We start from the raw sequence: 27,837 nt of genomic DNA on the forward strand, positions 1-27,837 counted from the left end.
GCTATGAAAAAGGGGGACAGGAGCAAGGGCTGCAGAAAGGTCTGGAAGGATATGCCCCAGGCTACTGACATTAAATGTTTCCATAGGATGGAATGGAAAAAAATGATAACACATTATTAAATGTTCCTTTATACATTTTGCAATTATTTCATGTTACATTATCACCTTTGTAATTAAAGTGTTAATAAGAAACACTGTTAAAAAAAGAAACAGTTAAAGAAAACAGCAACAACATGGTGTAGGAGAGTGTTTGGATATAATGTCCATGGTATGTCATGTTAAAAAGAATTCCTAAGCGCACACAGACTGAATTCTGAAGCCTAATTATTAGTTTACAGCAGAAATTTGATGAGTCAGAAGCCTTCCAGTAGCCTCTGGGGTTTTATAACATCCCTCTAGCCTGAACCCGTTTCACTGGGCAGCCCAGGGCACTGCCCAGTAATTAAATGAAATTTCATGGGTAATAATTTAGTGCAGTGGCTGGAGCACGTGCCCCCCCCCACCCCGCCTTGATGTCCCGCAGAATCAAGGTCACTTACACCTTGCTGGAGGGGACCACCTGCCTCTCCTCTGGTGGTGAATATCCCACAAGTTATTGGCAACAGGGACGTAAGGTCTCCTTGAAATCAACTTTTCCCTCTCTGAGCGCTCCAGTCCTAACCTTCGGCAGAACTCACTCACTACCTACCTCTCTCTCCCTCAGCAAATCCTACTACGAAGTGGGGGGCTCCCCTCCCAACCCTGTTGACCAGGCTCTAGCCTTTTAAAAGCTGCTAAAAATCTTTGGAATTTTCAACCTTGGTACTACTGATATTTTGGGCTAACTGATACTTTGTTGTCTGGGGCAGGGTGGGGAGACAACCCGTGCATTGCAGGTCAGTGGCATCTCTGCACCCAGCAGATGCCCGGAGCTTCCACCCCCCACAGCTGTGATGAAAATATCTCCGGACATGGCAAAGCATCCCCTGTGGGGCAAAAGTGCCCCAGGTGAGAACCACTGTTAAGTTCACAAGTTCATCCACTGTCCCACGAGGACCTGGGGCTAGGACCATGTGTTACTACCCATGCACCACCCCCCCCAAAAAAACCCAAGACATGGATGTTTAAGACCTTCCCAGGGGCAGTTGCCTGTGAAAGCCAAGATTCGTCCACCGTTTTAGTGCAAACTTTCTTCCTTGTTGGAGGCCACCAGAAGACTTCGGACAAGGGAAATTTCGGCAGGTCGCGGTGGGGGTGGGGGAGAGGAGAAGCAGTGTTTAGCCGGCTGGTACTCTTTAAACAACCTTTACATTCATTCACATGGCATAAACCAAACCAAAGAGACAGACTAGCAGGTGACACCCGGTCCCATGGCTTTTAATGCCCTACGTGCACCGATGTCCCTCATTTTTTTACTTCGAGCCTCCTTCGCCTCCTGTGGTAGCCAGCACCGTGCGTTCCACTGCTGCTCAGTGTCTCCACGTGGGCATCTGACAGGCTCGTCCCAGCAGGATGTGGTAGCACCGTGCACTGAACCGCTCAGGTCCAAACTTGCAAGCCCTCCTCTGTTCTCCCGTTCCTTTCCGTCACCTTCCAGTCTTCCGTCAGGTCAGCTCTACCTCCAGCACACATCCCTGTCTGCTGTCTTGTCTCGCACGCCCTCTGCCCTCTTAGTGTGAACCGCTATCCTCTCCTGCCAGCCACTTCCTGCTCCCAAATCAGGGTGTCCCCGGCCTCACCCCACTGACATTTTGCTTGGGGAAGAGGGCTGTCTTGTGCATTGTAGGATGTCCAGCAGCATCCCTGGGCTCCACCCACAGACACCGTCACCACCATCCCTCAGATTGCAGCAAAAATGTCTCCATATATTGCTGAATGTCCCCTGGGGGACAAGATCCCCTCTGGCCAAGAACCACGGTCCTACATCCGGCACACACAGGCCAGGATATTTCTAAAAGTATGAATTGCATCGCCCCAATCACCTGCGGAAAACCCTCCAACATCTTCCCATCGGCCTTGTAAAGCCCAGGCTCCTTACTGTGGCTTCCAATACCCTCCGTGAACGTGCCTCTGCCTCTTCTCCAACGTCCTCTCTTCTGGGCCTCGCTGCCCCTCCCTGGGCTCCAGGCTCGGTCTCGCTGTTCCTCGAGCATCCCAGCGGGCTCCCATCCGCTCCCTCTGCTGCTCCCTCTGCGGCAGGAACTCTCCCCAGACCCCGCCTGGCTCCCTGTTCACCCACACAAAACTTCAGGTCAAACGTCCGCGAGTGGGCAGGCCCTTCCCTGACCCCTCCGTGTAAGGAGCCCCTCGTCTCCGTTCTACCCATGACCGGCTTGTTTCCCTCCCAGCTGCTCCACACAACGGAAAACGTCTTTCCGCGCCATCGCGGCCCCTTCAGCGGACTGTGAGTCTGGGGGCTCGGGGCCCCGGCTGCCCGGTCCACAGCCCAAGCGCCAGCGGAGTCCTCCCTCCCCCGCCGAGACCTTCCGAGGTTGCTCCGCGTCCGGGTGTCGCTAGCGCCATGTGTCATTTTTACCCGCCGCTGACCCACGAACGCGGGGCCGGGGGTGCGGTCCGCCGGCCTCGAACGAGCCCAGCAGGCGCTGGGCGGAGACACAGACCGGGCCGTCAGCGGGGTAACGGCCTCTAGGCGTTTCGGGTCGTACCCTCCGCCGGCCACCGCTTCGGTGGGTCCCGGTCCCCAGGGTCGGAGCCGCCCGCAGCCGCCCTGTCCGTGAGCTCAGGTGCTGCAGCCTCCGGGCCTCGGACGGCCGCATCCCGACCTCGCGCATCTGCGCCCGGGCCCAGGTCGGGGCGTCTCGGGGCGGGGGTCGGGCTCCGTGAGCGCGGCCGGGGGCCTCCAACACAGCGGGGGGTCGTGTCCCCGCTGCAGGCGCTCCCGACGCGCGGGGGAGCCCCAGGGTGAGCGTGACGCCATCCGGGTGCAGTCACCGCAGGCGCCAGGATGGCAGCATCGCGGGGCTGAGGGAGCGCGTACCCGGCTCCACGCGCAGGGGTCCCGCGGCTCCCGCGCTCGGGGACACGCGCTTCGCCTCGCGCGTGCGGGGTCGGTGGGCGGGGCCTGCGGGGGCCCGCTCCGCCCCGCATCCCACACTGCTCCGCGACAGGAAAAGAGGCGTGTCTTCCGGAACTTCCGGGCGGTCGCTGTTTGGGCGTGTGACGGCTTAGCGCCTTAGCTCGCGATGGCCGCGGCCGTCGCTATGGAGACGGGTAAGTGGGGCCCCGAGCGCTCGCAGACACCGCTGCCCCGGGCTTCGTGTCCGCGGCTCCGTCCTCCTCACCTCACCGGCGTCGGCAGACGCCGACCCCCTCCGGCCTCCCGAACCCTCGGCTCCCCGGCCACCGGGTCTCGACCCCCACACCCCGCCTTCTGACTCCCGGGCCTGACTCCCCTAGCCTCCCGACTCCCCCCGCTTCTCCGGCCTCCTTACCCCCGGACTCGACTCCCCCAGCCTCCTGACCTCCGGCCCGACTCCCCCAGCCTCCTAATCCTCCGGACGCCTCGGCTCCCCGGCCGCCAGCCACCCCGCCCCAGCCTCCTGAACCTCCGGGCCCCGACTCCCTCAGCCTCCCAACCCCCCCTCCTCAACCTCCTCCGGACCCCGCTCCCCCAGCCTCGAACCCCCACTCCTCGCCCTCCTGAACCCCCGGACCCCGCTCCCCCAGCCTCCCAACCCCCCCTCCTCGCCCTCCTGAACCCCCGGACCCCGACTTCCCTAGCCTCCCGACACCCCCCTCACCTGACCTCCTGACGCCTCCCCCCACTCCCCCAGCCTCGCCGGGAGCAGTAGCCCCCAGGGGTGAATACCCTGCCCGGCGGGGGCACGTGTGTCCTCGCTGGGGAGCCCTGCGGAAGCGCACCTTGCTGCCCTTCTCTTCTCCACGCGGGGGGACAGACCGTGACCCTGACTCCGGCCGGTCTGGGGTGTCTTCCTCTAGACGACGCCGGGAACCGACTTCGCTTTCAGCTGGAGCTGGAGTTCGTGCAGTGCTTAGCCAACCCCAACTACCTGAACTGTAAGTGGTTGAGCCCTTGTGCCACCGGCGGCTTCGAGTGCGCTCTTCCTAGGCATCGCGGCGCGGGTGGTGCCTGTTTCCAAGTACTCGCGGTCCTGGGTCGCGGCCGCGTACACTTGCGGGCGCATGCGTGCGGGCTGAACGCGCTGGGGCTAGTGCTTGGACTTGGGGGTGTGCGGGCGGTAGGGAGGTTGCCGAGCGGAGGCTTTCCCTTGGGGGTCGCGCATCCGTCGTCCGGGGTTGGTTTGCTCTACAGACTTTTTTTTTTTTTTTTTTTTTATGCCTTTCAGTTCTGGCCCAAAGAGGTTACTTCAAAGACAAAGCTTTTGTTAACTATCTTAAGTACTTGCTTTACTGGAAAGAACCAGAATATGCCAAGTATCTAAAGTAAGTTTGCTTTTTACAGCCCTAATATGTGTACAGTTTGCTGTATTCCAGAACATGGATATCTCACATGTGCTCTCCTTTCACATTGGAAAAATACATTCTGAATCTCCACTTGTTTCAGTTGCCTCCATCTTAAGACAGGACGTTCTCATCTCCAGCTGGGATTACTGCGGCGTCCACTCCCGGGTTGTCCCTGCTTCTGCTCCTTCCGCCCTCCTAGGTTCTCCCTCCCCCAGGCCAAACCAAGCAGAACAGTTTTCTACACAGAAGCCAGCTCCATCCTTCAGAAGTGTAAATTAGGACACGGCTCTTTTCTTGCTTAGAGCCGTTCAGTGGCTTCCCACTGCGTGCAGAACAAGGTCCTGTCTTTTTCCCTGGAAGAACTCTGCGGTCTGGCTCTGTCCTTGACTTTATCTTTCCCCGTGTGTGTGTGTGTGTGTGTGTGTGTCTGTGTGTCTGTGTGTGTGTGTGTCTGTGTGTGGCTGGGGGTACCATGTATGAGTCTTAGCATCAACAATGCAGCTGCTTGGTTTGAAATAATGTCTCTTAGAAAATAGGAATGTATATATTCTTCACCCAGATACTGTAAATGTTCACATCTTCCTGGGAACATTATCTAGTCTGCAGACCTCATTCTGATTATGTCCAGTAGCTCATTAATGCCCTTTGTCTGGGACAGTATGTAGTCTAGGCCACTATGCTACGTTTTGTCTTTGTGTCTTCTTAGTCTTTAGTCTGAGTTTCTTGATCCCTCCCTCCCCACCGCCCCGTGACTGTGACCCAGAAGTGATGCTATAGGCTTCTTGGTGCATCCTGTCGGAGTCGTCTTTCCGACCTACTACCGGTGATGTTCATTTTGATCACTTGGTTGAGGTGATGGCTGCCAGGTTTCTCCTCATCAAGTTACTAGTTTTCCTTTGTATTTAGTAAGTATCTTGTGAGGAAATATTTTGAGACTATGTAAATACTTTGTTTCATATCGTACTTTTATCCACTGATTTTAGCATCTGTTGATATTGCCTGAAACAGTTTTTACTGTGATTTTCTAGCATTCTTTCTACACTTATTAGTTGTAATTAGGTTTAACGAAGGAACATTCTCTAATTCCTTATTTATTTGTTTAAAAGAGTTATATTAGCATGGATTCTTGGATTCTTATTTTTATTTTTTGGATTATAATTATGTGTTTTCTTGTTCTAATGATTCCAGATTTGGCTCCTCAGATTGACTTCTGAGTGCTTGGGACATATCCCCATAGTTTTTTGAGCACTTGACTTTCTGGTGCTACATAATGTTCCTGGTTCACCTTGTACTTTCCCAGCATTAGTCCAGGAATCAGCCATTTCCCCCAAGAAACCCTGGAAAATGCTGTTGAAAAATCCACAATCTGGGCACAGAATATGCTCATTGGTACCATGGTCATTGCTTCTAGGCCCTTTTTGGCACACACAGCCAAGAAGGGGAGAGAGTGTATGTGTGTGTGTGTGTGTACACTGTGTCTCCTTCTAATCCTTGTCTGTTTCTTTGTCTCTGTGCGATAAGCCAGGGGTTCATGCTGATGTTTTCAGTTGTAGCTCCGTAACACAGGGTCCATTCTAGCCTCCCCCCTTCCTTGTCACTCCTTTTCTGATAGTTGGAAAGTTGGCTCTCTTTACACTGCACTTACTGACTCGGTTGTTCAGTCTTACAGTATATGAGAAGTAAGTCCCCGTGGAAGACTAGGACACAGGATTCATGCATAGTTCTTTGTGAAACAGACTCGGTTTTGAGTAGAAGTTGTCCTTGTCACCATTGATGAAAAACCAGTAGTTACCAATTAAAAAGATGATTACTGAAGTTCCAAAGTGTACCTATTCCTGACCTTGGACACCACTAGAATAGCATAGTTTGCCCCCAGAGTTTGCCTCTGCTTACCCGTTCCTGTGTGGTCTTGGGCAGTATTGAATCTTCCTGAACTGAAGTTTTCTCACGTTTGAAAATGTGGCTTCATGCTGACTTGGGATGACCGGCAGAAGTAGGACACGCAGAACCCTGTACTCCCAAAGTGAGCCGAGTTAGTGTTCGAGAACTGGTAGGCGGCCCATCCTTTCTGAATGAGTGCCTGGATTACAGCTGGGCGTTTCTGACCTGAACCCTATTGGTGATTAGCTTGTGGCCCTGAACCAGGTACCCTCAGTGTCTGCACATGTTGGAGCTGCTCCAGTACGAGCACTTCCGCAAGGAGCTGGTGAATGCGCAGTGCGCCAAGTTCATCGACGAGCAGCAGATCCTGCACTGGCAGCACTACTCCCGGAAGCGCATGCGTCTGCAGCAGGCGCTGGCTGAGCAGCAGCAGCAGAACAGCGCCGCGGGCAAGTGAGGCGCGGCCGCCATGGACTCTTTCCTGCTCTCTTTGTGGGGGGCGGGGGGCACCCAAACCTGCGATGGGCTCTTGCCTCCGGCTACCTCCCTCCAGCTCCCTTTGTATTGTTCCTGGGCCACTGCTGTCACACAGTTGTACTTTGGTTTCCTGTGGGTAAGTTATTAATGCTCAACCAACTGAATAAAGACACACGTCAGGTGCTTTAAACCACTGGAAGGCTGCAGTGACGGATGGGGTACGGGGAGGGCCCCCAAATGTCCCAAACTCCAAGTCTAGCTCTGTTCCTCACGTACAATGGGGCCTGGACAAGTCCGTCTCCTCTGACCTTCTGTCCCTCAGTGAGCTGCCCTACCCCTCACCTATAGAACGAGTACAAGGGAGTCGGTGATTTCCTTTGGCCAGAGATAGGACCCACAGAAGGACTCAGCTCTGAAACCGCTTGCTGTGCGAAGGGCGGGGGGGTGGGGGGGGGTGCTTCGAGGACTGGGTGTGGCTAGGCCTAGTGACGGTGGGGAAGATGGATGGTTAATGTCTAACTGGACTCTTGACCTTGGACCGGAATAAAGATGAGGAGCCTTACCCAGGTGCAGTCATCCAGCACCGCTGACATTTACGTGGTAGGGGCTATGATCCGTGCGTCGTCCCGTTCACATCTCGCTTGCAGAACCAGCCTTGTCCATAAAGGAGGAAACGGAGGTATAGACTGGTTATGAAACTTGCCTCCTGTTACACAGTTAGGAACTGGTGATCAGTGGCACCGACTCCTGGGCTGGGGCTCCTGTCACCACTGGGTTCTCTGGGCTCTGACCGCTCTCTACCACTGGCCTCACCCAGAGTGGGAAGCACGTTCAGACAGCGAACTGCACTGCCTGCGGGGGCCAGACGCTGGGTTAGAGGTGCCCTGCTCTCCTCCATGGGTTACGCTAGCATCTACATTCTAAAGCCAAAGAAGATGCTATAGGACGAACGCTCTTTGTCAGTTCATGCCATTGCAGGTAAAAGATCTGAACTCCTTTTGCGATTTGGAATTTGCCTTATGCACTGGTAGGGGCTTTTAGATACTTCTGTCTCCTCTAGTAATGCATGCCCTTGTGCTATTACTGTCACTGCTGCAGACTTAGCTTACCTGTATCTTAAAGGTTCCCACATACTACAAGCAAACAGAAGAGTTCGTGGGCATTTTTTTTTTTTAAGATTATGTTCCTTTATTTGACAGACACAGCGAGAGAGTGAACAGAAGTAGGGGGATCCGGAGAAGGAGAAGCAGGCTTCCTGCCAAGCAGGGAGCCCAATGCGGGGCTGGATCCCAGGACTCGGGATCATGACCTGAACCAAAGGTAGAAGCTTAACAACTGAGCCACCCAGGTGTCCCTAATAGCACTTTATATTTAGACAGAAACCAGTTTGTTTCACATCATCATTTCTTTATTGCTAACATGAATTCAAAGCAGGTACACAGTTGCCTTCGTACTAGACCAAATCAGGACATCAAGACACAGTTGCCATCATCAAATCTTAATCTTCGGAGAACAACATCTCCACGAGGTTGGCCTGAAGACACTCAGATTCCACCAGTTTTTGGGGCTGTAAGAGAAGAATGGTCTAATCTTTTTTTTTTTTTTTTAAAGATTTTATTTACGTATTTGACAGAGATCACAAGTAGGCAGACAGGCAAGCAGAGAGAGAGGAGAAAGCAGGCTCCCCGTTGAGCAGAGAGCCTGATTCGGGGCTCGATCCCAGGACCCTGAGATCATGACCTGAGCCCAAGGCAGAGGCTCAACCCACTGAGCCACCCAGGTGCCCCAGAATGGTCTAATCTTAAGCCACAGCTACGAACATGGTATTAGGAGTGGCCTTCTGCCGTGAGTGACACAAATCTTACAGCAGAGAAGCTATGCCATTCAGAAGCTATCAACTAGTTGTAACAGGTCTTCGGAAATAGTTAAGCTGTTTGCCTTAAGATGAATCACTTGGCTCTGCAGACTACGAGAGACAGCAAGTCCAGTGCCATTCTCTTCCCCTCAGGTCTTTTAATTTAGGATCCCAGGGCCATGGCTAACCTAGAGGAGGTGCCCTTTCTTTTTGACCAGAGTTCTGGGTTAAGGGGAAAGCAACTGCTGGTGTTTTAAGGAATGCTGTGTTGAGCAGCTTTCCTGAGCCTGTCTTTGAGAGTTTTAAAACGGAGTGGCTTTCAGAAACCATGGCAGAGACCAACTACCTAGATACGTGCATTATTAACAGTTTATTGGGGTTGGCCATAGGGATGGACAGCCAGGTGGTGTATTTTTCATGCACTCTGAACACCAATGTGCTACTTGGGATGAAATGTCAAGATCTCTTCTAACGAGGGTGAGCTGAGGCCCCAGCACAATGAAAGGAAAGACACTTACTGTTCCGTATTTAAGTAGTGTAGGCACTGCCGTCACTTTCAGATTTTTTCTGAAGTCATTATTTGGATCTTTCCAACTATTTTGAAAAGAAGAGGTGATCAGGTTTCTCACAGGTTACTTAATATTCGATATATTCCTACATCTAGTCTGTTAGAACTCATTGATTTGTTGCAAACGTTTATTGAGCCTTGAGGACTATGACTTTGTGACTGCACAGTTTTCCTTAAGAGCGTGAGAACAATATAAAATAAAGTTAAAGACAGATTCTGGACTAAAACCAGGCCAGACGTATTGCATCCCCTGCAATGGCTAAGTACTCAGAATTTGTCTTTAATCACTCCTAACGGCGGGACTTACCGGACTACACGGAGAACCGGGAACCTCTGTCCCCAGGCCCTGCCCACCCGAGCTGCGCACGTCTAGTGCGCGTCTGGAACAGGGAATCGGCACTTACTAGGGTTTTTCTCCCACCTGGCAGTAGATGAACACACAGCCCTCACTCATGTGCTTCAGCCCCTCTCGAACGACCGGTTCAGCTGGAAACGGAAAAGACCGAAGATAAGCCCCGACGCGCCGGGGCAGCCGGTACCGAGAGCCCGTCCGCTGCAGGGAGCGGCAGGCGGGTCCTGAGCCCGCTCCGGGCGAACACTGCTCCCCTGCGCGAGCGAGTGCTCGGGGCCTGGCGCAGTGCGCGGGCTCCGGGCGGGGACCCGGAAGCGCGCCTGGCCCCCTCGTCCGCGGCTTTCCTGCCCCCGCCGGGCCCGTGGTCGCCCGCGAGCCCGCCTCACCCTGCACGCAGTCGGGGCACCAGCTCTGCCCGCCCGCGTCCTTGGAGCCGGTGAAGTAGGCGAAGATGGTCTTGTCGCGGTGCCGCTCCACTGCCCGGCTGAACTCCTCGAAGCCGCGCACGCTCAGCTCCTCGCAGCCAGCCATCGCTCCGCCGGCCTGGGTCTCGGGGGGCGCGGCCGCGGTCTCGGGGCGGGGTTCCGTGCGGGGCGGGGCGCGGCTGCTTCCCGCCGGGCTGGCGGCGGGGCGGGGCCCGGGGCTCCGCGGCGCTACGGGGGCCTCGGGCGGCCACACCGCATCGGCGCCGCCCGTCCGCGCTTGCTTGTCCGCGCCGTCCGCGCCGGCCCTGCGCAGGCCGCCGCGCCTCTGCCCGAGCCGCCCCGGCCCCGGCCGCGGCCCCATGAGCGCCGGCCGCCCAGCCCGCCGCCGCGCAGCCCCGGGACCCCTGGCGGCTCGGGAGCCCTAACGGCTCCCAGGCCGCCCTGCGACGTTGTCATGGCGACCGGGCGAGCGGCCGGAAGCGCGGCCTAGCGGGTCCCCCGCCCGCCTCCGGGTAGCCGCTCCGCGCCCCAGGCCAGGTGGGCTCGGGCCGGGGCTGGGGGGGGGGTTCTGGGAAGCCGCGCCCGCAGCCGCGGGCCTGGGGCCCGGGAGAGCCGGAGCAGTGGCCGTCCCCGCCGCTGTCCGCGTCACTCGCGCTCCTGCGGCGGCCGCGGGCGCTCCCGGGGGGCCGGGCGGGGGTCGGGCCGCGGCGGCCGGAGCGCTAGTGCGTGCGTGCGTGTGCGCGGCAGCCGCGGCGGCGGGCGGGGAGGCGCGCGCGGGGCTGCAGCCATGAGCGGGGCGGCGGGCTGCTGCGTGGGGCCCAGCCGGCTGGGGCGCGGGCGCGGGCGGCCGTGGGGTAGGAGGTGCGCCGCGGGGACCCCCCGAGGCCGGGGAGCCGGGCGCCGGCCGCCCCCCGCGGCCTGGGAGACGCGCTGCGTGAGCGCCGACCGCTTGCGGGACTGGCGGCGGCCGCGGGGGAGGAGAGGCGAGGCCCGGGCCGCGGGCGCCAACGAGCCGGCGGCTGGCGGGACCCCTGGGGCTGCGGGCCCAGCCGAGGCGGCTGGGGACCTTGGGGCCGTGTGGGTGGACGGGGCCGTGGGGGAGCCCCAGGTGGTGGGGCCCATCGGGTCAGTGTGGGTGACCGGCGCCGCGCGGGAGGAGGAGGGCGCGCTTGACGATAGCCCCCGGGGCTGTGAGCGGAAAGGCCGCCCGGGCTCCGCGGGGCACGAGAGCATCCTGGAGCTGTGGCTGAAGGTGCGAGCCATGAGGGCAGCCTCCGGCCGTGGGGAGGGAAGCAGGGTGGAGCTCCACCCGGTGCCTGCGGGGGAGGGCCCCCTCGAAAGGGGTGTCCCTGGCCGGGCTTCCTGGGTAGAGACAAGCCGGGCTGGCCTCACAGGCCCCTGGGTGAAAGGACAGGCCAGGGCAGCCCCTGGGACCCCAGGAGGATCTGCAGCTGTGGGGCTAGGGGCATCTTGTGCAATGGCCTCTGGCTCGTGTGGGCAGGGACAGGCCATGGGCCTGCTTCCCAGGAGTGTGCCTGTGGCCCTGGGGACAAGTTCCGGGATTATCCCGTACCTGCTGAGGAGAGGACAGGCTTTGGGGGTGCCTGGAGCCATGGGGTGGCCTGAGGCTGTGCAGAGAGTGGTGGGCTGTGGGGCTGCTCTGGATCTGTGGGATAGGGGGCAGCGGGCGCAGGTGCCGGGGGCACTGGCCCGAGAGGCGGTCTGTGGGGACACCGTGGGCCTGTGGGGAAGGGGACAGGCTGCGAGGATGCCTGATGCTGTGGGGGCACACAGAGGCGTGGAGGAGGAAGCAGCTTCTGGGGGTGCCCTGGGCATGTGGCAGAGGAGGCAGACTGTGGAGGAGATGGGCTCTGGGGGTGTCTCTGGCATATGGGGTGTTGGACAGCCTGTTGGCGTGCCTTGTGCAATGGAAGAGGAAACCAGATGTGAGGGTGACCCAGGATTCAGGGAAAGGGGACAAGGCGTGTGGGTAGAGACCGGGTCTGGAGGTGACCCGGGGCCATGGGCAGCCGCACAGACCGTAGAGGTTAGTGGCCTCGATGAGCAGGAGGTAGGCCCTGGGGGTGCTCCAGGCCTGTGGGGTATAGGGCCGGGAATGGGGGTACCTCCGACTCTGGGGAAGGAGACAGGCTTTGGGAATGTCCCGGGTCTCTGGGGGACCGAGCAGCCTGTAGGGGTGTCGCAGGCTGTGGTGGTACCACCAGGAACCCTGGGAGAACAGGAGAACTATGGAGGTGTCCCTGGCCCGTGGGGGAGGCAGCAGGCTCTGGGGGTGCCTCTGGCCGACGCAGTGCCCGGGATCGTTGGGGAGGATACAGGGTCCGGGAATGTCGTGAGCCTATGGGAGAGGAGGCCGGCTGTGGGGGAGCAAGAGGCGCTGGTGCCTACAGCTTCAGGGGTTCCTGGGCCCGCGGATCAGGAGGCCGGCTGTGGCGATGACCCCTGTCTGTGCAGAAGGAGACAGGTTGTGGGGTGGCCTGACCTGCAGGGGATGCCTGAGGCTGCGGTTTTGCCCAAGCACAGGTGCGCCCTGGCAGGGCTGCCCCCAGCGGTGGGTATGCCTGGGCCTGGAAGGGGCCCTGCCAGGGTGCCTGCCGCTGTGTGGGTGTCTGGCCCTGCGTGGCAGGAAGGCAGCTCCGGAGAGGTCTTAAACCTGTGGGAGAGGGTTCAGAGTGCCACAGTGCCTGTGGCAGCAGGGGTCCCTGCGGCTCCTGAGGAGCTGTGGTCTCTGCGGGAGGACGCTGGCTCTGTGGGTTTCCCTGGGTTGTGGGGAAGGAGACAGGCTATCGGGGTTCCTGAAGCACCTGGGCTCGGGGAGGAGACAGGCCCCGGGTGTGTCCCGAGATTTTGGGGAAGGAGACCGAGTACCAGAGTGCCTGGGACTACTGAGGAGTCCACAGCTGCCAGGGTGTCCGGTCCTCTGGGGATGGAGACCGGCTTGCCAGGAAGGAGGCAGACTGCAGAGGTGTCCACAGCTGGTGGGGTGCCCATGGTCCCCAGCACACCTAGGCCTGTCCTGGAGGAGTCCACTGCCAGAAGTGTTGCAAGCCTGTGGGGGGAGAGGGAGACAGCGGGAGGACCTGTGGACGCCTGGGCTCCCACAAGGATGGGGGTGCCCAGCACCGCCAGGATGCCCGTGCCCATGGGGGAAGGTCTGGGCCCTGGCGGCCCCTCAGGCTTGTTGGGAGGGAGACGGGCTGCTGAGATGCCCACAGCTGCTGGCCCTTCCATGGCTGTGGGCAACTGTGGACCAATGATGGCTGATTCCTGCTCTGGGGACTTCTCAGGTATGTGGGGACGGAGACCGGTGACGGACGCGCCCACTGCTGCCAGGGCTGCAGGAGCTGCTGATGGGGCGACTGGCTCCGATGGGGTCTCAGGCCCATGGAGGAGGAGACCCACCGGACCAGCCACTGAGGCTGTGCGGGTGCCTTTGTCTTCGGGGGTGCTCGCAGCTATAGGGGTTCCTGTGACGGGACGCGCGCCTGCCGCGGTGTGGGTGACAGGGTGTACGGGAAAAGAAACAGCTGCGGCTGCCTCGGGCCTCCTGGCGCCGAGGAGACAGTCCATGGAGGGAGCTTTGGGGGAGGAGGCAGGAGGCCAAAATGTGGAGCTGGCCCGGGGGAGCCAGGTGGCGGGGGTGTCTCACACCCATGGCTGTGGGATCAGGTTGTGGAGCTGCCCGAGGCCTGGTGGGGGAGAGGCCGACCACGAGAGCTTGTGCTCCGCATCCGGGACCAGAACTGCCGTGGGGGTGCCTGACGCAGTGGGGGCGTCTCTAGTTTCAAGGCCGGAAACAGGCGTCGGCCGTTTCAGGGTTCCCCTGCAGCAGAGTGGGGGGTCCAGGCCAGAGGAGCATCTGGAGCCAGGGGGAGGGGGAGCCCTTTGGGAGAGCACCTTGTGGGGGAGGACCGGTTGAGGGGGGCCTTCCAGTAGCACGTTAGGGAGCAAGTGGGGGGGTCCTGGGCTCTGTGGGAGGGGACAGGTGGGGGGAGGTCTGGCCTGGGTTATGGACCGAGACACAGCTTGTCGGGGTGTCTTAGGATCGGGGTGAGAGGCTTCGTAGAGATGTCCTAGGGGATGTCAGGTGACAGACCGGGAAGTTTACTGGAGTGGCGGAGAAGGAACAGGTTGCAAAGAGAGGCGTGTCCCGGGCATTTGTACAGGGGGTCAGTGTGGGGGTGGGTGTCCCTGGACTTTGTGTTTGTGTATGTGCATGTGTGGCGTCACTCGGCATCACCTAGTGTTTCTTGGCGGAGAGTGGGAAGGGGCCGACCTCGTCAGACTTGCCGACAGGCTCACCCGCCTCTGCGGGCCACGTGATTCTGTGGCTGCAGCCCCCGGACTGTGGTGGGGTCAGCCAGCAGCGGGGTCGCTTGCTCACCTGCCCCTCCCATCTCGACAGCTCTAGGAATCGGGGGTCTTGAACAGCTGCCCTGATGTTCCTGCTGATGTGTCTCTCTGGAAGCAAATCCTATCTGCAAACGTCGGGTTTACTCAAAAGCTGAAATTAGAGGTTTTTTCTTTAAGACCTGGATTTCCCTATTGATTTAGCATAGGGTTCTTTGACAGAACGAATACCCCAGTACATTGAGAACTAGTCAGTTTGTGGAAAATCAGCTTAATTCAACACGTGTTGAGTTCATGTGTCTGCCACGCTCCAAGCACAGTGTTGTGGGAAATACCAGAGAAGAGCAGGACAAGTCCTTCCCCTCCGGGAGCCTTGTCTAGCCGGGAAGATGGGACTGACCCTGCGGCATAGGTAAATAACAGCGTGAGGCAGGAAGGCGATGAGCTCGTGCTGAGCGCAGGGGTGCCGCTATGTCTGGGGGTGGGGGCCCAGCCCACGTCAGCTCCCAGACCTTCTTCCTGTCTCGGCCCGCTGTGGGCGGGGGGCTCCAGCTAGCTCCGCAGACCCCACCGCAGGCTTCCTCCGAGTCCTGCACAGTCCCGGGAGCTGCTCACAGTCGGTGAGGCTGCCCTGCGGGAGGGTGCTTGCCCGCCGCGCTGCAGCTCCGGTCTTCTGGGTGACCCTTGAGATCTGACACCTGGAGCGGCTCAGCAGCGAGTCATTAGAACACTGTACCCGTATTCTCTCAGGAGGATTCCCAAAGGGAAGATGCTTTGGTGCTGGTCCTGGAGCCCTCGCTGCCACACGTGAGGCCGCTGCGGGTGTCTCCGGAATGTCGCTGCACGGGCACGATGCCGTGTTGGCCTCCTCTGGCCCGTGTCGGAGTGCTGCGGCTCTGAAGCGGCTTTCTCTCGTTGTAGGCAATGACCGGGGGAGAGCAGGGCCGGCCGGCGGCTGGGCTCTCGGCAGCGCCCCGCGCGCTCTGACCTGATGGGCCCGGGAAGGCCGGCTGCCGTCACCGGGGCTCACCTGGCAGCCTGCGTCCAGCTACATGGGAGCAGCGACCCTAGGACCCTCCAGGCCCAGGTAGTTCTCTTGCCTTGCTGTCTTCAGATTTCTGCTGTGAAATATTTTGAACAAAAATGGGAAGAAAAGGGCAGTGAACATCATTTAAACAGCCTTCGAGATTCAGTGGTGGTGTTTTCTCTCGGGTGCTTGCAGACCTGCTCCCAAGGCAGCTGCAGGAGTCAACGGCGCTTCCTTTCTACATGTTCTGGAATACTCGGTGTTTTAGGATAGGCCTAAAAGTGAGCTCTCCTGCCTAACCAATATCACACCTAACAAAATGAGCCAAAAACCATTCCCTGATACGATCTAATAGCCCATTTTCCCTCCGCTTCATCCAGTTATCCCCAAAAAGGGTTTTCCCCCCAACACTGAATGTATGAAAATCTTCCCACAACGCTGGATTCTGCAGCGAACGCCCAAGTTGCGGGATGGTTGCGTTGTGTTTGTTTCATTGCGCATCTGACCTTGTCTGCCCTCCAGAGTCCGTCCATCAGCCCGTCTTGCCCCAGTACACGTGGGAGTCGGGTGCAGACATGGGAGTTGGGTGCAGACATGGGCATCTGGCATGCCTTGGTGTGCACATCACATGCTAGAATTCGTTCTTGGAGCTCGTTCTGAGAATTTCAGCTTTCTCTTCTGATGCAAGCTTCACATCTGAAATGAATACACCAGAATGTACGCATGTTGTCACATTTGCTGAGGTTTGACGAATGCATACGAGGTGTTGCATGTTCCTCTGTCAGGCAGGGTCTTTGCCATTTCCCCAGAGAGGTCTCCTCCGCCCCTTCCTGCCCTCCTGTGGCCACTAGCATTGGGATTCTTTCCACTGTAGATGGGTTCTGCCTGTTCCAGGCCTTCCTGGAATCCTGTGCCACGGGATCTTGTGTGTCAGGCCGCTTTGGGTGTGAAGTCTGGAGCTCTGGCAGCACGGCTGCTCTGGACCACTGAGCGGCGTCCCCGGTAGGAGCTGTGACTGTTTGTTCTCCGGCTGCTGGTTTGGGTTCCTGCAGATGCAGCTGCTGGGGGCTTCCTGGTACATCTCTGTTTGTAAAGGTGTTTTCACATCTCAGGCACATACCAGGGAGTGAAGTCGCCGGGACATGGGACAGCGTGTGTTTAGTTTAACAAACCAGCAGACCTTCCTGGGGCTGTGCCATCTCCCGTCGCTACTGACAATGACCGAGTGCCCCAGTTGCTTCGCGTCTTAGCCAGCCTGGGTTGGTTTTTTAAATTAGGGCCCTTCTGCTGGGTGTGAAGGAATGTCTCATTGTAGTTTACCAAGAAAATTGAGAAAGAATATTGATGTAGTTTGAGACTGACAAGTTAGAGCAGTGGAATGTGGAATTCCTGGGTACGCTTCTTGCAGACTTCCCAAGTGTCAACCCTCCTATTACATTTCCCCTCCATCTCCCCTGTGTCTCTGTCTTTCTGTAGACACGTGCGCTTACACGTATATGCACTCGTGTGCTCACATGGACACAGGCATCCATGGGCACACATGTGCTCACACGTACACGCACACCTGTCCACACATAAGCACTCACATACACACGCACCTATGTGTGTGTTCACACGTACACACGCACCCACGTGAAGACATGCTAACATGTACACCCGCACACATGTGCAAGTGTGCCATCACGTAGACATGCGCCCATGTGTACACATGCGCTAACACGTACACATGCACACATGTGCAAGCGTGCCGTCACGTACACATGCACCCATGTGTACACATGCGCTAACACGTACACACGTGCAAGCGTGCCGTCACGTACACACACACCCATGCACACACAAGCTTGGGCTCTTACACACCCCCCAAGGCATTCTGGTTATTTTTACTTCTGCGGGTTAGACTTGTCCAGACAAGGCTGTACTTCTCACGGGCTGTCCGTCAGTCCTCGCCCTTTAGACGACGACCCTTTGTTTCTTCTCTCAGAACTTCCAGAGAGGCCTTAAAGTTGTGTCCGAAATACTTTCCTGAAGTCTGACCACAGTGGGTTCATTTTAAATGGACCCTTCATCATGTGACACACAAACACCCTCTATTACGAGGCTTGCCCTGTCCACGGGGCAAAGGGCTGGTAGTGGAGGCAGGGACTTGGGCTGCTGACCTGCCGTGGGGCCTGCAGTCATAAACTCGCTCCTTGTCCTTGACTTGTAATCCTGGAACAGGTACTCCATCCTAAAGAAATTCTTTAAAATGAGAAAAAAAGGGGGGCTTGGGAGGTTCAGTGGGTTAAGCCTCTACCTTCGGCTCAGGTCATGATCTCAGGGTCCTGGGATCGAGCCCTGCTTCCTCCAGTCTCTCTCTCTCTGCCTCTCTGCCTGCTTGTGATCTTTGTCAAGTAATTAAAACAAAACAAAACTTTAAAAAAAAATGAGAAAACAGCTGAATGTGTGGAAATATTATTTTAAGTCCTATTTCTGTTAGTGGAAACCTGGAACCATCTAAGTGCTTAAGAAGGTTAAGGGCCATTTGTGGGATTTTGGAAAAAGCCGCCATGAAAAATGACAATGTTAGCTTTTGGAAACACGCCTTTGCTCCTTAAGGGAAAAACCAAACAAAACTTACACCTATTATAGTTCAAAGGACAAAGCCTGAAGCCTGCGTGAGAAGGGATATGTGGACCTTGGGGTGCGGGATGCCCTCGGGTGCGGGGTCAAGGTCGTGGTGGAGCCACCAGGTGCATGGCCTCGTCTGATGGCGGCTCCTCTGTGGCGGGGTGTCGGGGGGCCATGTCCGCAGAACTCGTTCCACCTGCATTGTCTCTGTCAGAGCCTGACCTTTTGAGACCATGGCGGGTGAGGGGCGGGGGGACCCCATGGGCCACTGTGTGAAGCTCTGCAGGTTGCCTTTCGGAGGAGCAGCCCATGTGCTGCTGGGAGGGGGCAGGGTGGGACCGTGGCCTGGGGACGTGGGCAGGGACCGCAGGCATGTGATGAGGTCAGGGGTGTCCAAGAGTGGCTGCCTAGGTCCCTGCAGGAGAGTGCGTCTTAGCACTCAGGGTTGTGTGGGGGAGTTGGAAATGGGGCCTCAGACGTACAGCGTGTGGGACATGTTTTCCTCACGGGCTCTTGCGCTCGTCTGTTTTGTTTAAAGAACCAGCTGCAGTTCAGCAGGAGCGCACCCGAGCACGCGGGCACCCTGGCTGTGCGCTACTCCTGCCCGCACGCCATCCGGATCGAGAAGCTGAAGCACTCATACCGTGAGTCATACGGCTGTGAGGATGCGGGCTGGCATGGCAGCGGCCCCGGGAGCGGCTCGGCCTCGTTCTCCGTCATCTCGGAGGAGCGGCTCAGCTACGCCGTGCACCTGGCCAAGAGGGACGTGAAGCGCAGGCAGCTGGAGGAGCGCGTTGGGCGGCGCCGGCTCGGTGGGGAGCCCCGGCTCTCTCGTCTGCACAAGGTCCCCGAGCCCAGCATGCAGAGGAAGGAACCGGGGAGCCGGGACACATGCCCTGGTGGCCACCAGCCGTCCACGATGGGAACGTCCTGCGCGGGTGCCAAGGTGTATCTGTACGCACCTCATCCGGCCCCGTCCCACCAGGCTGTGCCCCACTCGCCCCCCACCCACGACCCGGGCCTGGAGCCCCGCCCCAAGCTCGGCGGCCACCAGCAGCTGCTGGACGTGCAGCGGCTCCAGAGGGAGCTGAGCACTTGCATCCACAAGATGGAAGAGGTCACGAAGAAAGGTGAGAGCAGCTAGACTCTGCGGGTGCGGGACAGCCCATCACGCTCATCCCGGTTAGTCCACCCCTCCCTCAAGGGCCCTCAAGGCAGGTGGCCCATGGGTCTGACCGGAGTCTGTCCTCCTGGGAGTTGGCCCTGCCCTGGCCCCTGTCAGGCAGAGGTACCCGACACGCCTCGTCCTGCAGGCTGCCGCATCGGCTGGTGACGCCTCGCGGTCGGGGCACCTGCTGTCAGCCTCGGGTCCGATGGCTCCCGAACACAGACCCTCCTGCCATGTTCTGCTCTGGAGAATTATCTTTAACTTGCCCAGAAACGAGCATCGTGTGTGCACATGCTTCCAAGCACAAGGGCTGTGCGTGGTTCTCCACACCGTTCCCCAGAGTTGCTCAGTGTGCTCTGTCCCATGTTTCCCCACCTCCTGGTGGTGGGTTTGGGTTAGGCTGGTGGGTTGGAGAGAGGAGCCTCTCTTCCCAGCTGCAAGGAGCGGGGGGCTGAGCAGCCCCCTGACCACTGCTAGGACCCCCCGGGTCTGTGGGGACCCTCCGCAGACAAATGCAGGTGCCACGGGGAGTTTATGCTGCCTTCCCAAGATAGCTGTGGCCCAACAGCACGACTACAGAACGCAGCGAGGGTATGGCGGCACCGGGCAGACTGGACTTGTGTCCGTGCTTCCGAGCGGCCGGCCGAGGGGGTGAGGGGGTTGCTGCAGAGTTCACAAGGTCTAAAACAGCACCTGGCTGGCTGAGAAAGACCTTTGTCCCTTGTCTTCCTGGTGAGTGTGTCATGCAATGTTGTGGTGGTGGCAGGAGTGTCACGGCTTGGTGTGGGCCGCCAGGTCACCCCGTGGCCTCCTGTGCTGGAAGCTGTGCTGTCCGGGGACGGAGCCATGGGGACCCCCACTCTGATGACATGGCCTGACCCGGGACCTTTCCAGAGAGCTCCTCAAACTCTCTGGGGCAAGACCGGCTTGGGTGATTTCTCGTTTATTTTATTCTGTCTCTCAAGACTTTATTTTAGAGAGAGCAAGTGTGCACATGTGAGGGCAGAGAAGGGGCAGAGGGAGAGAGAGTGGCAAGCAGACCCCTGGCTGAGCACGGGGCTCGGTCCCAGGACCGTGAAGAGCTTGATTGTAGCCAGAATCAGGAATCGGAGGTGAAACCAGCCCATCTGCCCAGGCACCACCACCCCCCCCCCCCCCGTTTATTTTTTTAGTTTAAAATTTCAGTTTGTCCCAAGCCCATACGTTTTAAACTATAGCAGAAGTGTCACCACAGTGGCAAGTAGCTGTAAAAACCCGTCGTGCACACTGTACATTTTTTCTGCACTTAGTTGTCGTGGGCCGGGCACAGTTTGCCACGGCCCCTGCGGACCACCTCCAGGGGCCCCGATGTGCCCAGAGGCGCTCCCCGGGGGCGGCTCCGTGGATCAGCTGTCTGAGAACCGCCTGCAAGGCGGCAGCTCAAAGCCCTGTCAGAGCCAGCGTCCGGGATGTTCATGCACACGTGCGGTGCCCGCATCTCTCCACGATGCATGGCCGACGTGAGACGCAGGTCTGGCTTGTCGCTCTGTGACACGGTGTCTGTACCCACAACTCCTGATCTCAGTGTGTTGATTTTTTCAAAAAAGATTATTTCATCATTTGGCTTCTTTTTTTTCCTTTCTTTTTTACCCCCATAATTTGGTTTCTTAATGAATAAATGTTAAATATTTGTATTTATAAAATACACTTGCACTAATAAAACATGGCTTTTCCTGACTTGTATCTTAGAATTTTGCATCAGACCCTTTTTGGGATAAATGTATTGGAAACCCACTGCCTCGGCGATGGGCACCTGCGCAGCTCTGAGTCCCCCAGAAACGGCTTCTCTGAGTGCACGTTCTGCGAATCATGTGTGAGGGTCTCCCTGACAGACACGCAGGGCTTCGGACGTTTGAGCAATCTTAACACATTAAGAAAGGATTTCTCTGTCGGATTCAAAATAAGAAAGTGTCGGAGAAATCTTGCCGAACAGTAAATCAGGCAGTAAAGGGTTTCTGAAAAAAATAGAAAGCATCACCGGTTTGGGCTCAGTAGAAAGAACTTCAGAGTGGTGGGCGGCGCTTGGCAGTGACCGAGGCTGTCCCCTGGGGGTCTGGTTCCTGTACGCTGCGCGGCGGGAGCTCGGCTGGAGGTCCTTGCGTCTCTTCCCACCGAGTCCCGCTCTGGCCCGCTTCTTCCTCCCTTCTTGGCTGGTGGAGAATTTGTGGTGGGGGCCCCATTGTTGTTTTTTTTTTTTAAATAGAACTAGAGCTTCAACTTCAACTTCATGATGTCTCGGAATAATGGACATTTTCATGCATTTCCGTATGTAGCGTGTAATCCACTTTTGGGGAAACGCTATTTTCAGACAGGACGGAAGTGGCTTTGGACCCCGATGAGGAGCGACGCGCCCGCATCAGGAGGCAGGAGCAGGCCGTGAGCTCGGCCCGGATGCTGTATGTCCTGCAGCAGCAGGTATGGGGAGCGGGGGAGCGGCCGCTGGCTTGGGGGGCCCCGTCGCAGTGGCACAAGCACAGTGTCCCGTGTGACTTCTGCTGCACTGTGGACACTCAGTTTCCTGAATGTGTGGCTCCGCGGTCTCTCTTCTGTTGTCGGCCGTCATGCGCATCTGTGTACGGTGGGTAGGGGGTGACGTCCTTCAAGGTGGTTTTTGGTTTCTTGGGGTCATAAGTTCTTGCAAACCTTTGTGAGTCCTCTGGAAAGCAGTGCTGGTACAGCGCCTGTTTCTGGGCAGAGTCTGGTGAACAGTGGCTCGGGGGCCCTGAAGCCCCCAGGCCCTGCTGGCTCCCCAGGATTAGAGGGATGGGGCCTCATCACTTGCACACCTGCCTCCTGTCCGTGCGGGGCTGGAGGCCGAGTACTGTGGGTCACATGGCTGTCTCCTCTCCTGGCAATGCCGGAGGCGTGCTGAGGTTCTCCTTTTGTGGCTCGTGAACAGATGCTCACGTTGCTTATGTTGCGATGCTTCACAAGTCTGTACTGACTGTGGTGCCTTCCTCATGAACTCACCTTTGACTCCTTTCCTGCCACTTAAGTCACATGTTGGCTTTATTGCTTGAACCGAAAGCCAAATGTTTTCATGTGAAGGAAATTACCTGAGTTAGACTTTATTCCGTATTGTCCTGGGCTTGTGCACATGGCTGCCCCTGCGATCGTTCCAGAACATGCACCTGCCCCTGTCAGGGCTCTCTGGACACAGTGCAGCCCGCGCCCCAGTGTGGCCTCCCCCCTTCCCAGTGCCGCCCCCACCTTCACTCCCTCCTGGGACGTTCCTGTGACACTGGGACCAAGGATGGGAGGGGAACACCGTGCTCCATTCACCGTCTTGAACTGGAAGCCGGGGACCGTGTTTCGGGTCATGAGTGGAGGGCTTTGTCTCATTCCAAGTGACTTGAATTAAATAGTGTTATATTTGAGCAAGACAGGTCAGCGGACAGGTCTGAGGCCTCCACTTTCCCCCTTTACGGAACAGGTGAAGGAGATCCAGGAAGAGTTGGATAAATTGAGCCCACGTGAGACCAGACACACGAAGAAGGTGCTGGGGCGGTTCTGCCACCATGAGTACTGCTTGTAGATAAGTTGCATTTCCAGCGTCCGGTGGGGACTGTGTGCGTGGGTTTTCCACAGTAACGGGTGCACAGCTCTTACAGAGACGTGTCTAGGGGGGCACGAGCCACGTACATATCCTGCATTTGGGGTGGCCCTCCAGGGCACAGACTGAAAATAGATTCTGTTGCTGCTGGTGTGAGAGTAGGGGCTGCTGTGGCACTCGGTCGGGGAGCTCCTGCCTTCCACTGGGGTCATGGTCCCAGGGTTCTGGGATCGAGTCCCACATCAGGCTCCCTGCTCAGCAGGGAGTCTGGCTCTCCCTCTGCCCCTCCCCCAGCTTATGCTCGCTCTCTCCGTGTCTGTCAAATAAATAAATAAAAATCTTAAAAAAAACAAAAAGAAAGAAACAATAGAAAGGTAAAAGCTCTTTGTCGGAGAAAACCTCTCAACTTTGTAATCGCCCGCCTTACTGTGAACAAGTGTCAGGGTACGAGGCTGTCTGGAAAGAAGACAGGCCACAAGTGCTGGTGGGGGTGGGACCGCCGCGAAGTTTGAGGCCTCACCCGCTCCCCCCGTCCTTCCTCACCAGTCATGGGCCATGTCGCGGCTGGCAGCTGCCCACCGAGGAGCCATCCGGGCCTTACAGGTGTTGGTGACGCAGCTTACGGACCGCGGGGAGCACCCGGTTCCTGCGCGCTGTCGGGAGCTGGGCGGCCTCATCCGCCAGCTCTCACTCTGCTCCGCCAAGCTGCATGCCGACCCCTCCGTCCCCAGTGTGGTTGCGGACATCCTGCGACAGATTGAGGTACAGAGTGGGCTCCGGGTTTTGCTCAGTTTTTTTTTTTTTTTTTTTGCTCAGAGTGCTGTGTGTCTGATCAGGGAGGTGATGCGTGCAGTGGCCTGGTTTGGCTGGGATTGAAGGGAAGAGAGGAGGAAGCTGCTGCCTGGGGAACTCCAGCTTCGCAGGGGGCGCAGGACGGCCTTTGTTTTCATTTCATCACTTTCAGAGTTGGGTCTATAACGTTGTATCTCACTCGTTTGAGAACAGGCAGCTTGGGTGTAGCACCAGCGTCGGCTCTCACCCAGGTCTGCTGACTCAGCAGAACGTTCTGTCCCCTGACTGAACTTGCCACGAGAGAGAGAGCCTGTTAGCACAGAAAAGGAGAGCAGTAAAGCACTCTTCGCTTAGTGCTTGCATGGGAGGGCCAGAGTGTAGTCTGGGTGGGCTTCCGGGAAGAAGAGGTGCTTGAAGTCCTAAGGGAGCAAAGCCTCCAGTCCGGTGTGTTGGCTGGAGATGTCTGGCTGTTCCCCGGCAGGTACTAGTCAGGACAGAGCCAGCAAGAACAGGGCGCCCTCATCTGTGCTGTCTCGGCCCTTCTGCTGTGCCGGCAGCCACGCGGGCTTTCTTACTGGCATGCCACCGCCACTTTCCTCGCACACTGTCCCCGCGACCCCGTCTCCGGAGTTAGCTCCACCCCCACCCATCCACGGACAGAAGGCGACCTTCGTGTTGGTGAGACAAGGGAAGACAGGTGCACCAGAAGGAGCCTTCTGGGCATTGACTAGCCCTTGGTTGCCCCTGTGGCCCCTCTGCCTTGACCATCGCTGGCGTGGTGAGTTGGGGGCAGGTGCAGGAGGCACCAGTGGGCGCAGACCCCCCCCCCCCCCCGCCCCACGACATTGTGGCGGGGCACCTGGTGCTCTGGGCACTTGCCTGTCACAGACAGCGTGGGCATATCCTCATGGTCCTGGAAAGATCTCAAGGGTTTATAGAGCCTGTCCCCAGAGTCCGAGCAGGAGCACCTGAACGTGATGCTTCTTATACGCGTCTGTCTGTCAGTAATGCGAGGAACTCAGTCCTGTTGACGGGCTACAGCTGCCAGGGCTTGCTGTCCTTGTGCCTCCCTGTCCCCAGAGTAAGTGTTGGTTTGCACGGACCCGCTGGAAGCCAGGCCTTCGCTGCCGCTGACGAGCGAGGTCTGCGTCCTGTGGGAATGGGGGCCGTGCGGGGCCGTGCGGCCAAGGCCCTGGGCGTGCTGCATGGTTTATGAAAATATATGTTACACGCGGTTCCTTTGCCCAATGGAAGTGTCATTTGAGTGAGTGGGATTTCGACTGAGAATTAAGACATGTAAAAAGCACGCAGGTGGAGCTCTGCGGACCATGGTCGGTTTCGGGCACGTGGATATAGAGCCTTCAGACGTCCTGTTCTTGAGCTTTGTGCTGCTGGTTTCAGCGGACTAGATGTGTAAATAACGTGCACATTTTTTTTTATTAATGATGCGGGCATCCTCAGTAATGGCGTTTCCCAGCTAAATGACAGCCATTGACCACTAGACAAGGCCGTGCTAGTGATGCGTGTCTCTGGGGGCCTGATTTTCTGGTTTGTGATGAATAGTTAGGCTTCAGTGAGATAATCTAAGATGGTAACGGACTATCTCATTGTAGGCTTTGGAATCCCTCCTGGAAAAGAAATTGTCACCAAAAAAGAAGAAAAGTTTCACGGAAATTCGGAGCAGGTTTCCTGTTGGTGGCCGTGGGGCCTTAGAGAGATGGCAGAGTCCTTCTCCCAAGAGTGCGAGGAGAACCCTTGTAGCAAAGGAGTCGTTTCCCGAGGAAGCAAGGTGGCCTTCAGGGGCGAAGACGCTCCCAGCTGGTATGTGTCCTGAGACATTCACAGTGTGGTGTCTGGTTCCTCGAGGTCATCTGGCCGACACAGACGCTGCGTGAGGGGAGGTCAGGATTTAAAACCTGCTCACCAGCAGGTGCACTCGAACCCAGAGAAGCAAGTCGCAGCTAGACTGTGTCCTTGGGTGGGAAGCTGGAGGGTCCCCCTGCAGAGGAAGTGTCCCTCCATAGAGGAAAAGTATCCCCCATAGAGGAAGGCTCCCCCATAGAGGGAGGGTTCCCTGTAGAAGAAGGGTCTCCCATAGAGGAGGGTCCTTATAGAGGAGGGTGGGGAATGTCAGGTTCCCACACTGTCGTGCTTGGGTCCCCTAAGGGAGATTCCTGAAGAGCTGGAAGTGAGAACCCCGCTTTTTAAACGCGTATTTGTTTAGATTTTAACGATAGGTGCACGCACACACAGACACCCACGTGACGGATGTGTGTGTTTAGTGCAGGTAATGACTGGTCCCCAGAGCCGGCGTTGCTGGCCTTGAACCTGGGCCTACAGGGATATTTTGGGGAGCAGTGAGCAACAGAGTATGTTTCCCGCATCCTTGCCAAGTACCTTATGTCATGAAACTGGGAGACTTTTCCAGTGTCTGGATGCAAATATCCCTTCCTGTTGGTCCTGTCCTGTCCCGACTCTGGGAAGGAAGGTCATCGGTGCTCCCAGGCGTGTGCTCCCTCCTCCGGGTGCCCTCCACCCTCCGGGGGCTGGCGTCATGCTTGCGGGCGTGGAGACTTTCTTCCTGCGCTCTGGGCCTCCTCTCTGGGTTTACACGGGCGGTGGCGGGTCTCTCTCTTAGTCACTTGCTTTTCGCTTGGTTTGCAACCCCTCTCCTGGTACGGAGACCTGCACCTGGTGCGCGGAGCCCACATTCTCCTGTGTTTTCCTCTGTCGGGAGGCTCTTCTTGTTCTTCACAGTTGGTTGACGGCGATGATGTGTCTTCAGAGCAGAAGGTGCTTGTCAGGTTCCGGGGCAGAGGCCGTGGGGCTGGTGATGGGCCCCTGAGCTCACGGCCTGGCCTGTGGGGACAACATCATCCTGCCCTTTGTCCACTCCCACAGGTGAAGGGTACAGTCGATGGCCAAGGAGAATTCCTGACGTAGGGTTAGTAGGAATTCCTGGATTCCTTGTTAGGTTTGTTTCCAGTTTTCTCATTTTATGGTTTTTATTTCTGCTGTGAACGGAATTGTCTTTTCACTGCATGTCGAAGTGGGTTCTAGCTCCTTCTGGCAGAGCCCTGCGATGCTTCCCAGACCCCCGGGCGGCGACCACACTGCATGTTGTTGGTTCTGAGGGATGTGGTGGGACTTTCCTGAAATCAGGATGCATTCTTAGGTTGATGGTACTTTTCAAGTAATTGGTCATGTTTCCAAATTTGCTGTTGGTGCATAAAATAAGGGCATGTCTTATAATCGATGTTTTAGATTTGATGAATTACTGAGATTGTTAGTTAATTCTTCCGTGTTTTTCTGGATACACAAGATCACTGACAAATAAGTAAAGTTCTGCTTCTCTCTTTGCGATTTTTATACCGTTTCGTTCTTCTCTCTCTCCTTCACTGGACAGAATTTAGTTCAGAATAACATTGGGTGACAGCTGCAGAGGGGCCACCGCCGCCCTGGGTTTTGTGGGGTCTGTTTCCATGCCATGCTTGCGGTTGGGGTCGTGCATGTCCACGTGCAAAGTGGGGGAAATAATCTTCCGTTTCTTCTTCCAGCTTTGTGGAAAGATTTTCTTTTCCTCTACGTTTTCCTTTTTTTGAGTTAAACTGATAGAGGTATACATTGATAGTGTTTTAAAGTAGTTCCAAGATTTTAATGCTGTATTTTTTAATGGGCCATTGATGTCCGTGTGGATGAACCCAGTGAACTTATTTTCCTGTTTCAGTTGAAGTAGAACGTAGAGTTGGACAAGTGCACAAAACGTGGGTGTGTCCCTGCGTTTGCTGTCAGAAAACAAACATCTGTGGAGCTGCTACCTATGTCAAGAAATCGAACATTCCAAGCACTGAGAAGTCCCCTCCAGTCTCCACGCCTCGTCTCCTTCCCCAAATGCACTGTTCTTCCGATTTTTTTGCTATACTTTGGTTTCTGTCAGATCTGGAACTTCGTGAGCTTTGTAGGAATGGAGGTGCACGATCCGTATTTTCACAGGATGGGCCTCTCTCCACTCGCATTTTGTGGGGGTCGCATTTGTGTGGCTGTGACCTGCTGGTGCTCACGGCTGCGTCCCACCGTAGGAGCGTAGCACGACTCCTTTGTCCTCACCGTTGGGGCTTCCCAGGTCTGGGCGATAGCGAGAAGGCTACTCTTCTCCTGTGTGTGTCGGTGCGTGTGCACGTGTGTTTGTGGTGGGTGTGTTCCCGGGTACCATGGTCGGGGTGTAGTGGCTGGTTCCACCGTAATAGCGAAGATTCTTTTCAAAGTGGTTTTACCGGTTTTATGCTGACCAGCA

The 27,837-nt window shown here is 57.1% G+C and overlaps 4 protein-coding genes across 8 annotated transcripts in view; 2 read left to right on the forward strand and 2 right to left on the reverse strand.

Annotated features, from left to right (window-relative positions):
• The first annotated feature begins 3,087 nt into the window (after nt 1-3,087).
• Nucleotides 3,088-6,976, forward strand: MED31 (mediator complex subunit 31). Of its 2 annotated transcripts, XM_032319577.1 has the most exons (4): nt 3,088-3,210; nt 3,940-4,017; nt 4,308-4,404; nt 6,571-6,976. In XM_032319577.1, the coding sequence occupies exons 1-4, from the start codon at nt 3,183-3,185 to the stop codon at nt 6,761-6,763; spliced, it is 396 nt and encodes a 131-aa protein (XP_032175468.1). In that variant the 5' UTR covers nt 3,088-3,182; the 3' UTR covers nt 6,764-6,976. The 2 variants fall into 2 exon arrangements, with proteins under 2 accessions (XP_032175468.1, XP_032175469.1); XM_032319578.1 differs by lacking the exon at nt 4,308-4,404 and having other exon boundaries at nt 3,107-3,210; nt 3,897-4,017.
• Nucleotides 6,977-7,946: 970 nt separating this feature from the next.
• TXNDC17 (thioredoxin domain containing 17) lies at nt 7,947-10,159 on the reverse strand. Its single transcript, XM_032319576.1, has 4 exons — nt 9,945-10,159; nt 9,611-9,692; nt 9,157-9,232; nt 7,947-8,350 (listed from the first exon to the last, which is right to left on the reverse strand). Exons 1-4 carry the CDS (start codon nt 10,087-10,089, stop codon nt 8,282-8,284), a joined length of 372 nt encoding a protein of 123 aa, XP_032175467.1. The 5' UTR covers nt 10,090-10,159; the 3' UTR covers nt 7,947-8,281.
• Nucleotides 10,160-10,349: 190 nt separating this feature from the next.
• Nucleotides 10,350-27,837, forward strand: part of KIAA0753 (KIAA0753 ortholog) — a 42,655-nt gene continuing 25,167 nt past the window's right edge. For 2 of the 4 annotated variants that reach the window (XM_032319571.1, XM_032319573.1), the window contains exons 1-7: nt 10,352-10,520; nt 15,276-15,441; nt 18,530-19,121; nt 21,507-21,613; nt 22,632-22,694; nt 23,298-23,513; nt 25,157-25,364. In XM_032319571.1, the coding sequence (XP_032175462.1) occupies nt 15,346-15,441; nt 18,530-19,121; nt 21,507-21,613; nt 22,632-22,694; nt 23,298-23,513; nt 25,157-25,364 (1,282 nt within the window). In that variant the 5' untranslated portion in view covers nt 10,352-10,520; nt 15,276-15,345. Of the gene's footprint in view, nt 10,521-13,943; nt 15,162-15,275; nt 15,442-18,529; nt 19,122-21,506; nt 21,614-22,631; nt 22,695-23,297; nt 23,514-25,156; nt 25,365-27,837 lie in introns of those variants that run through there. The other 2 variants (XR_004280356.1, XM_032319572.1) reach the window with 2 other exon arrangements.
• LOC116576982 (collagen alpha-2(I) chain-like) lies at nt 12,672-13,574 on the reverse strand. Its single transcript, XM_032319574.1, has one exon. The coding sequence runs from the start codon at nt 13,572-13,574 to the stop codon at nt 12,672-12,674; it is 903 nt and encodes a 300-aa protein (XP_032175465.1).

This window comes from Mustela erminea, chromosome 18, assembly GCF_009829155.1.
Source record: "Mustela erminea isolate mMusErm1 chromosome 18, mMusErm1.Pri, whole genome shotgun sequence".
NCBI lineage: Eukaryota > Metazoa > Chordata > Mammalia > Carnivora > Mustelidae > Mustela > Mustela erminea.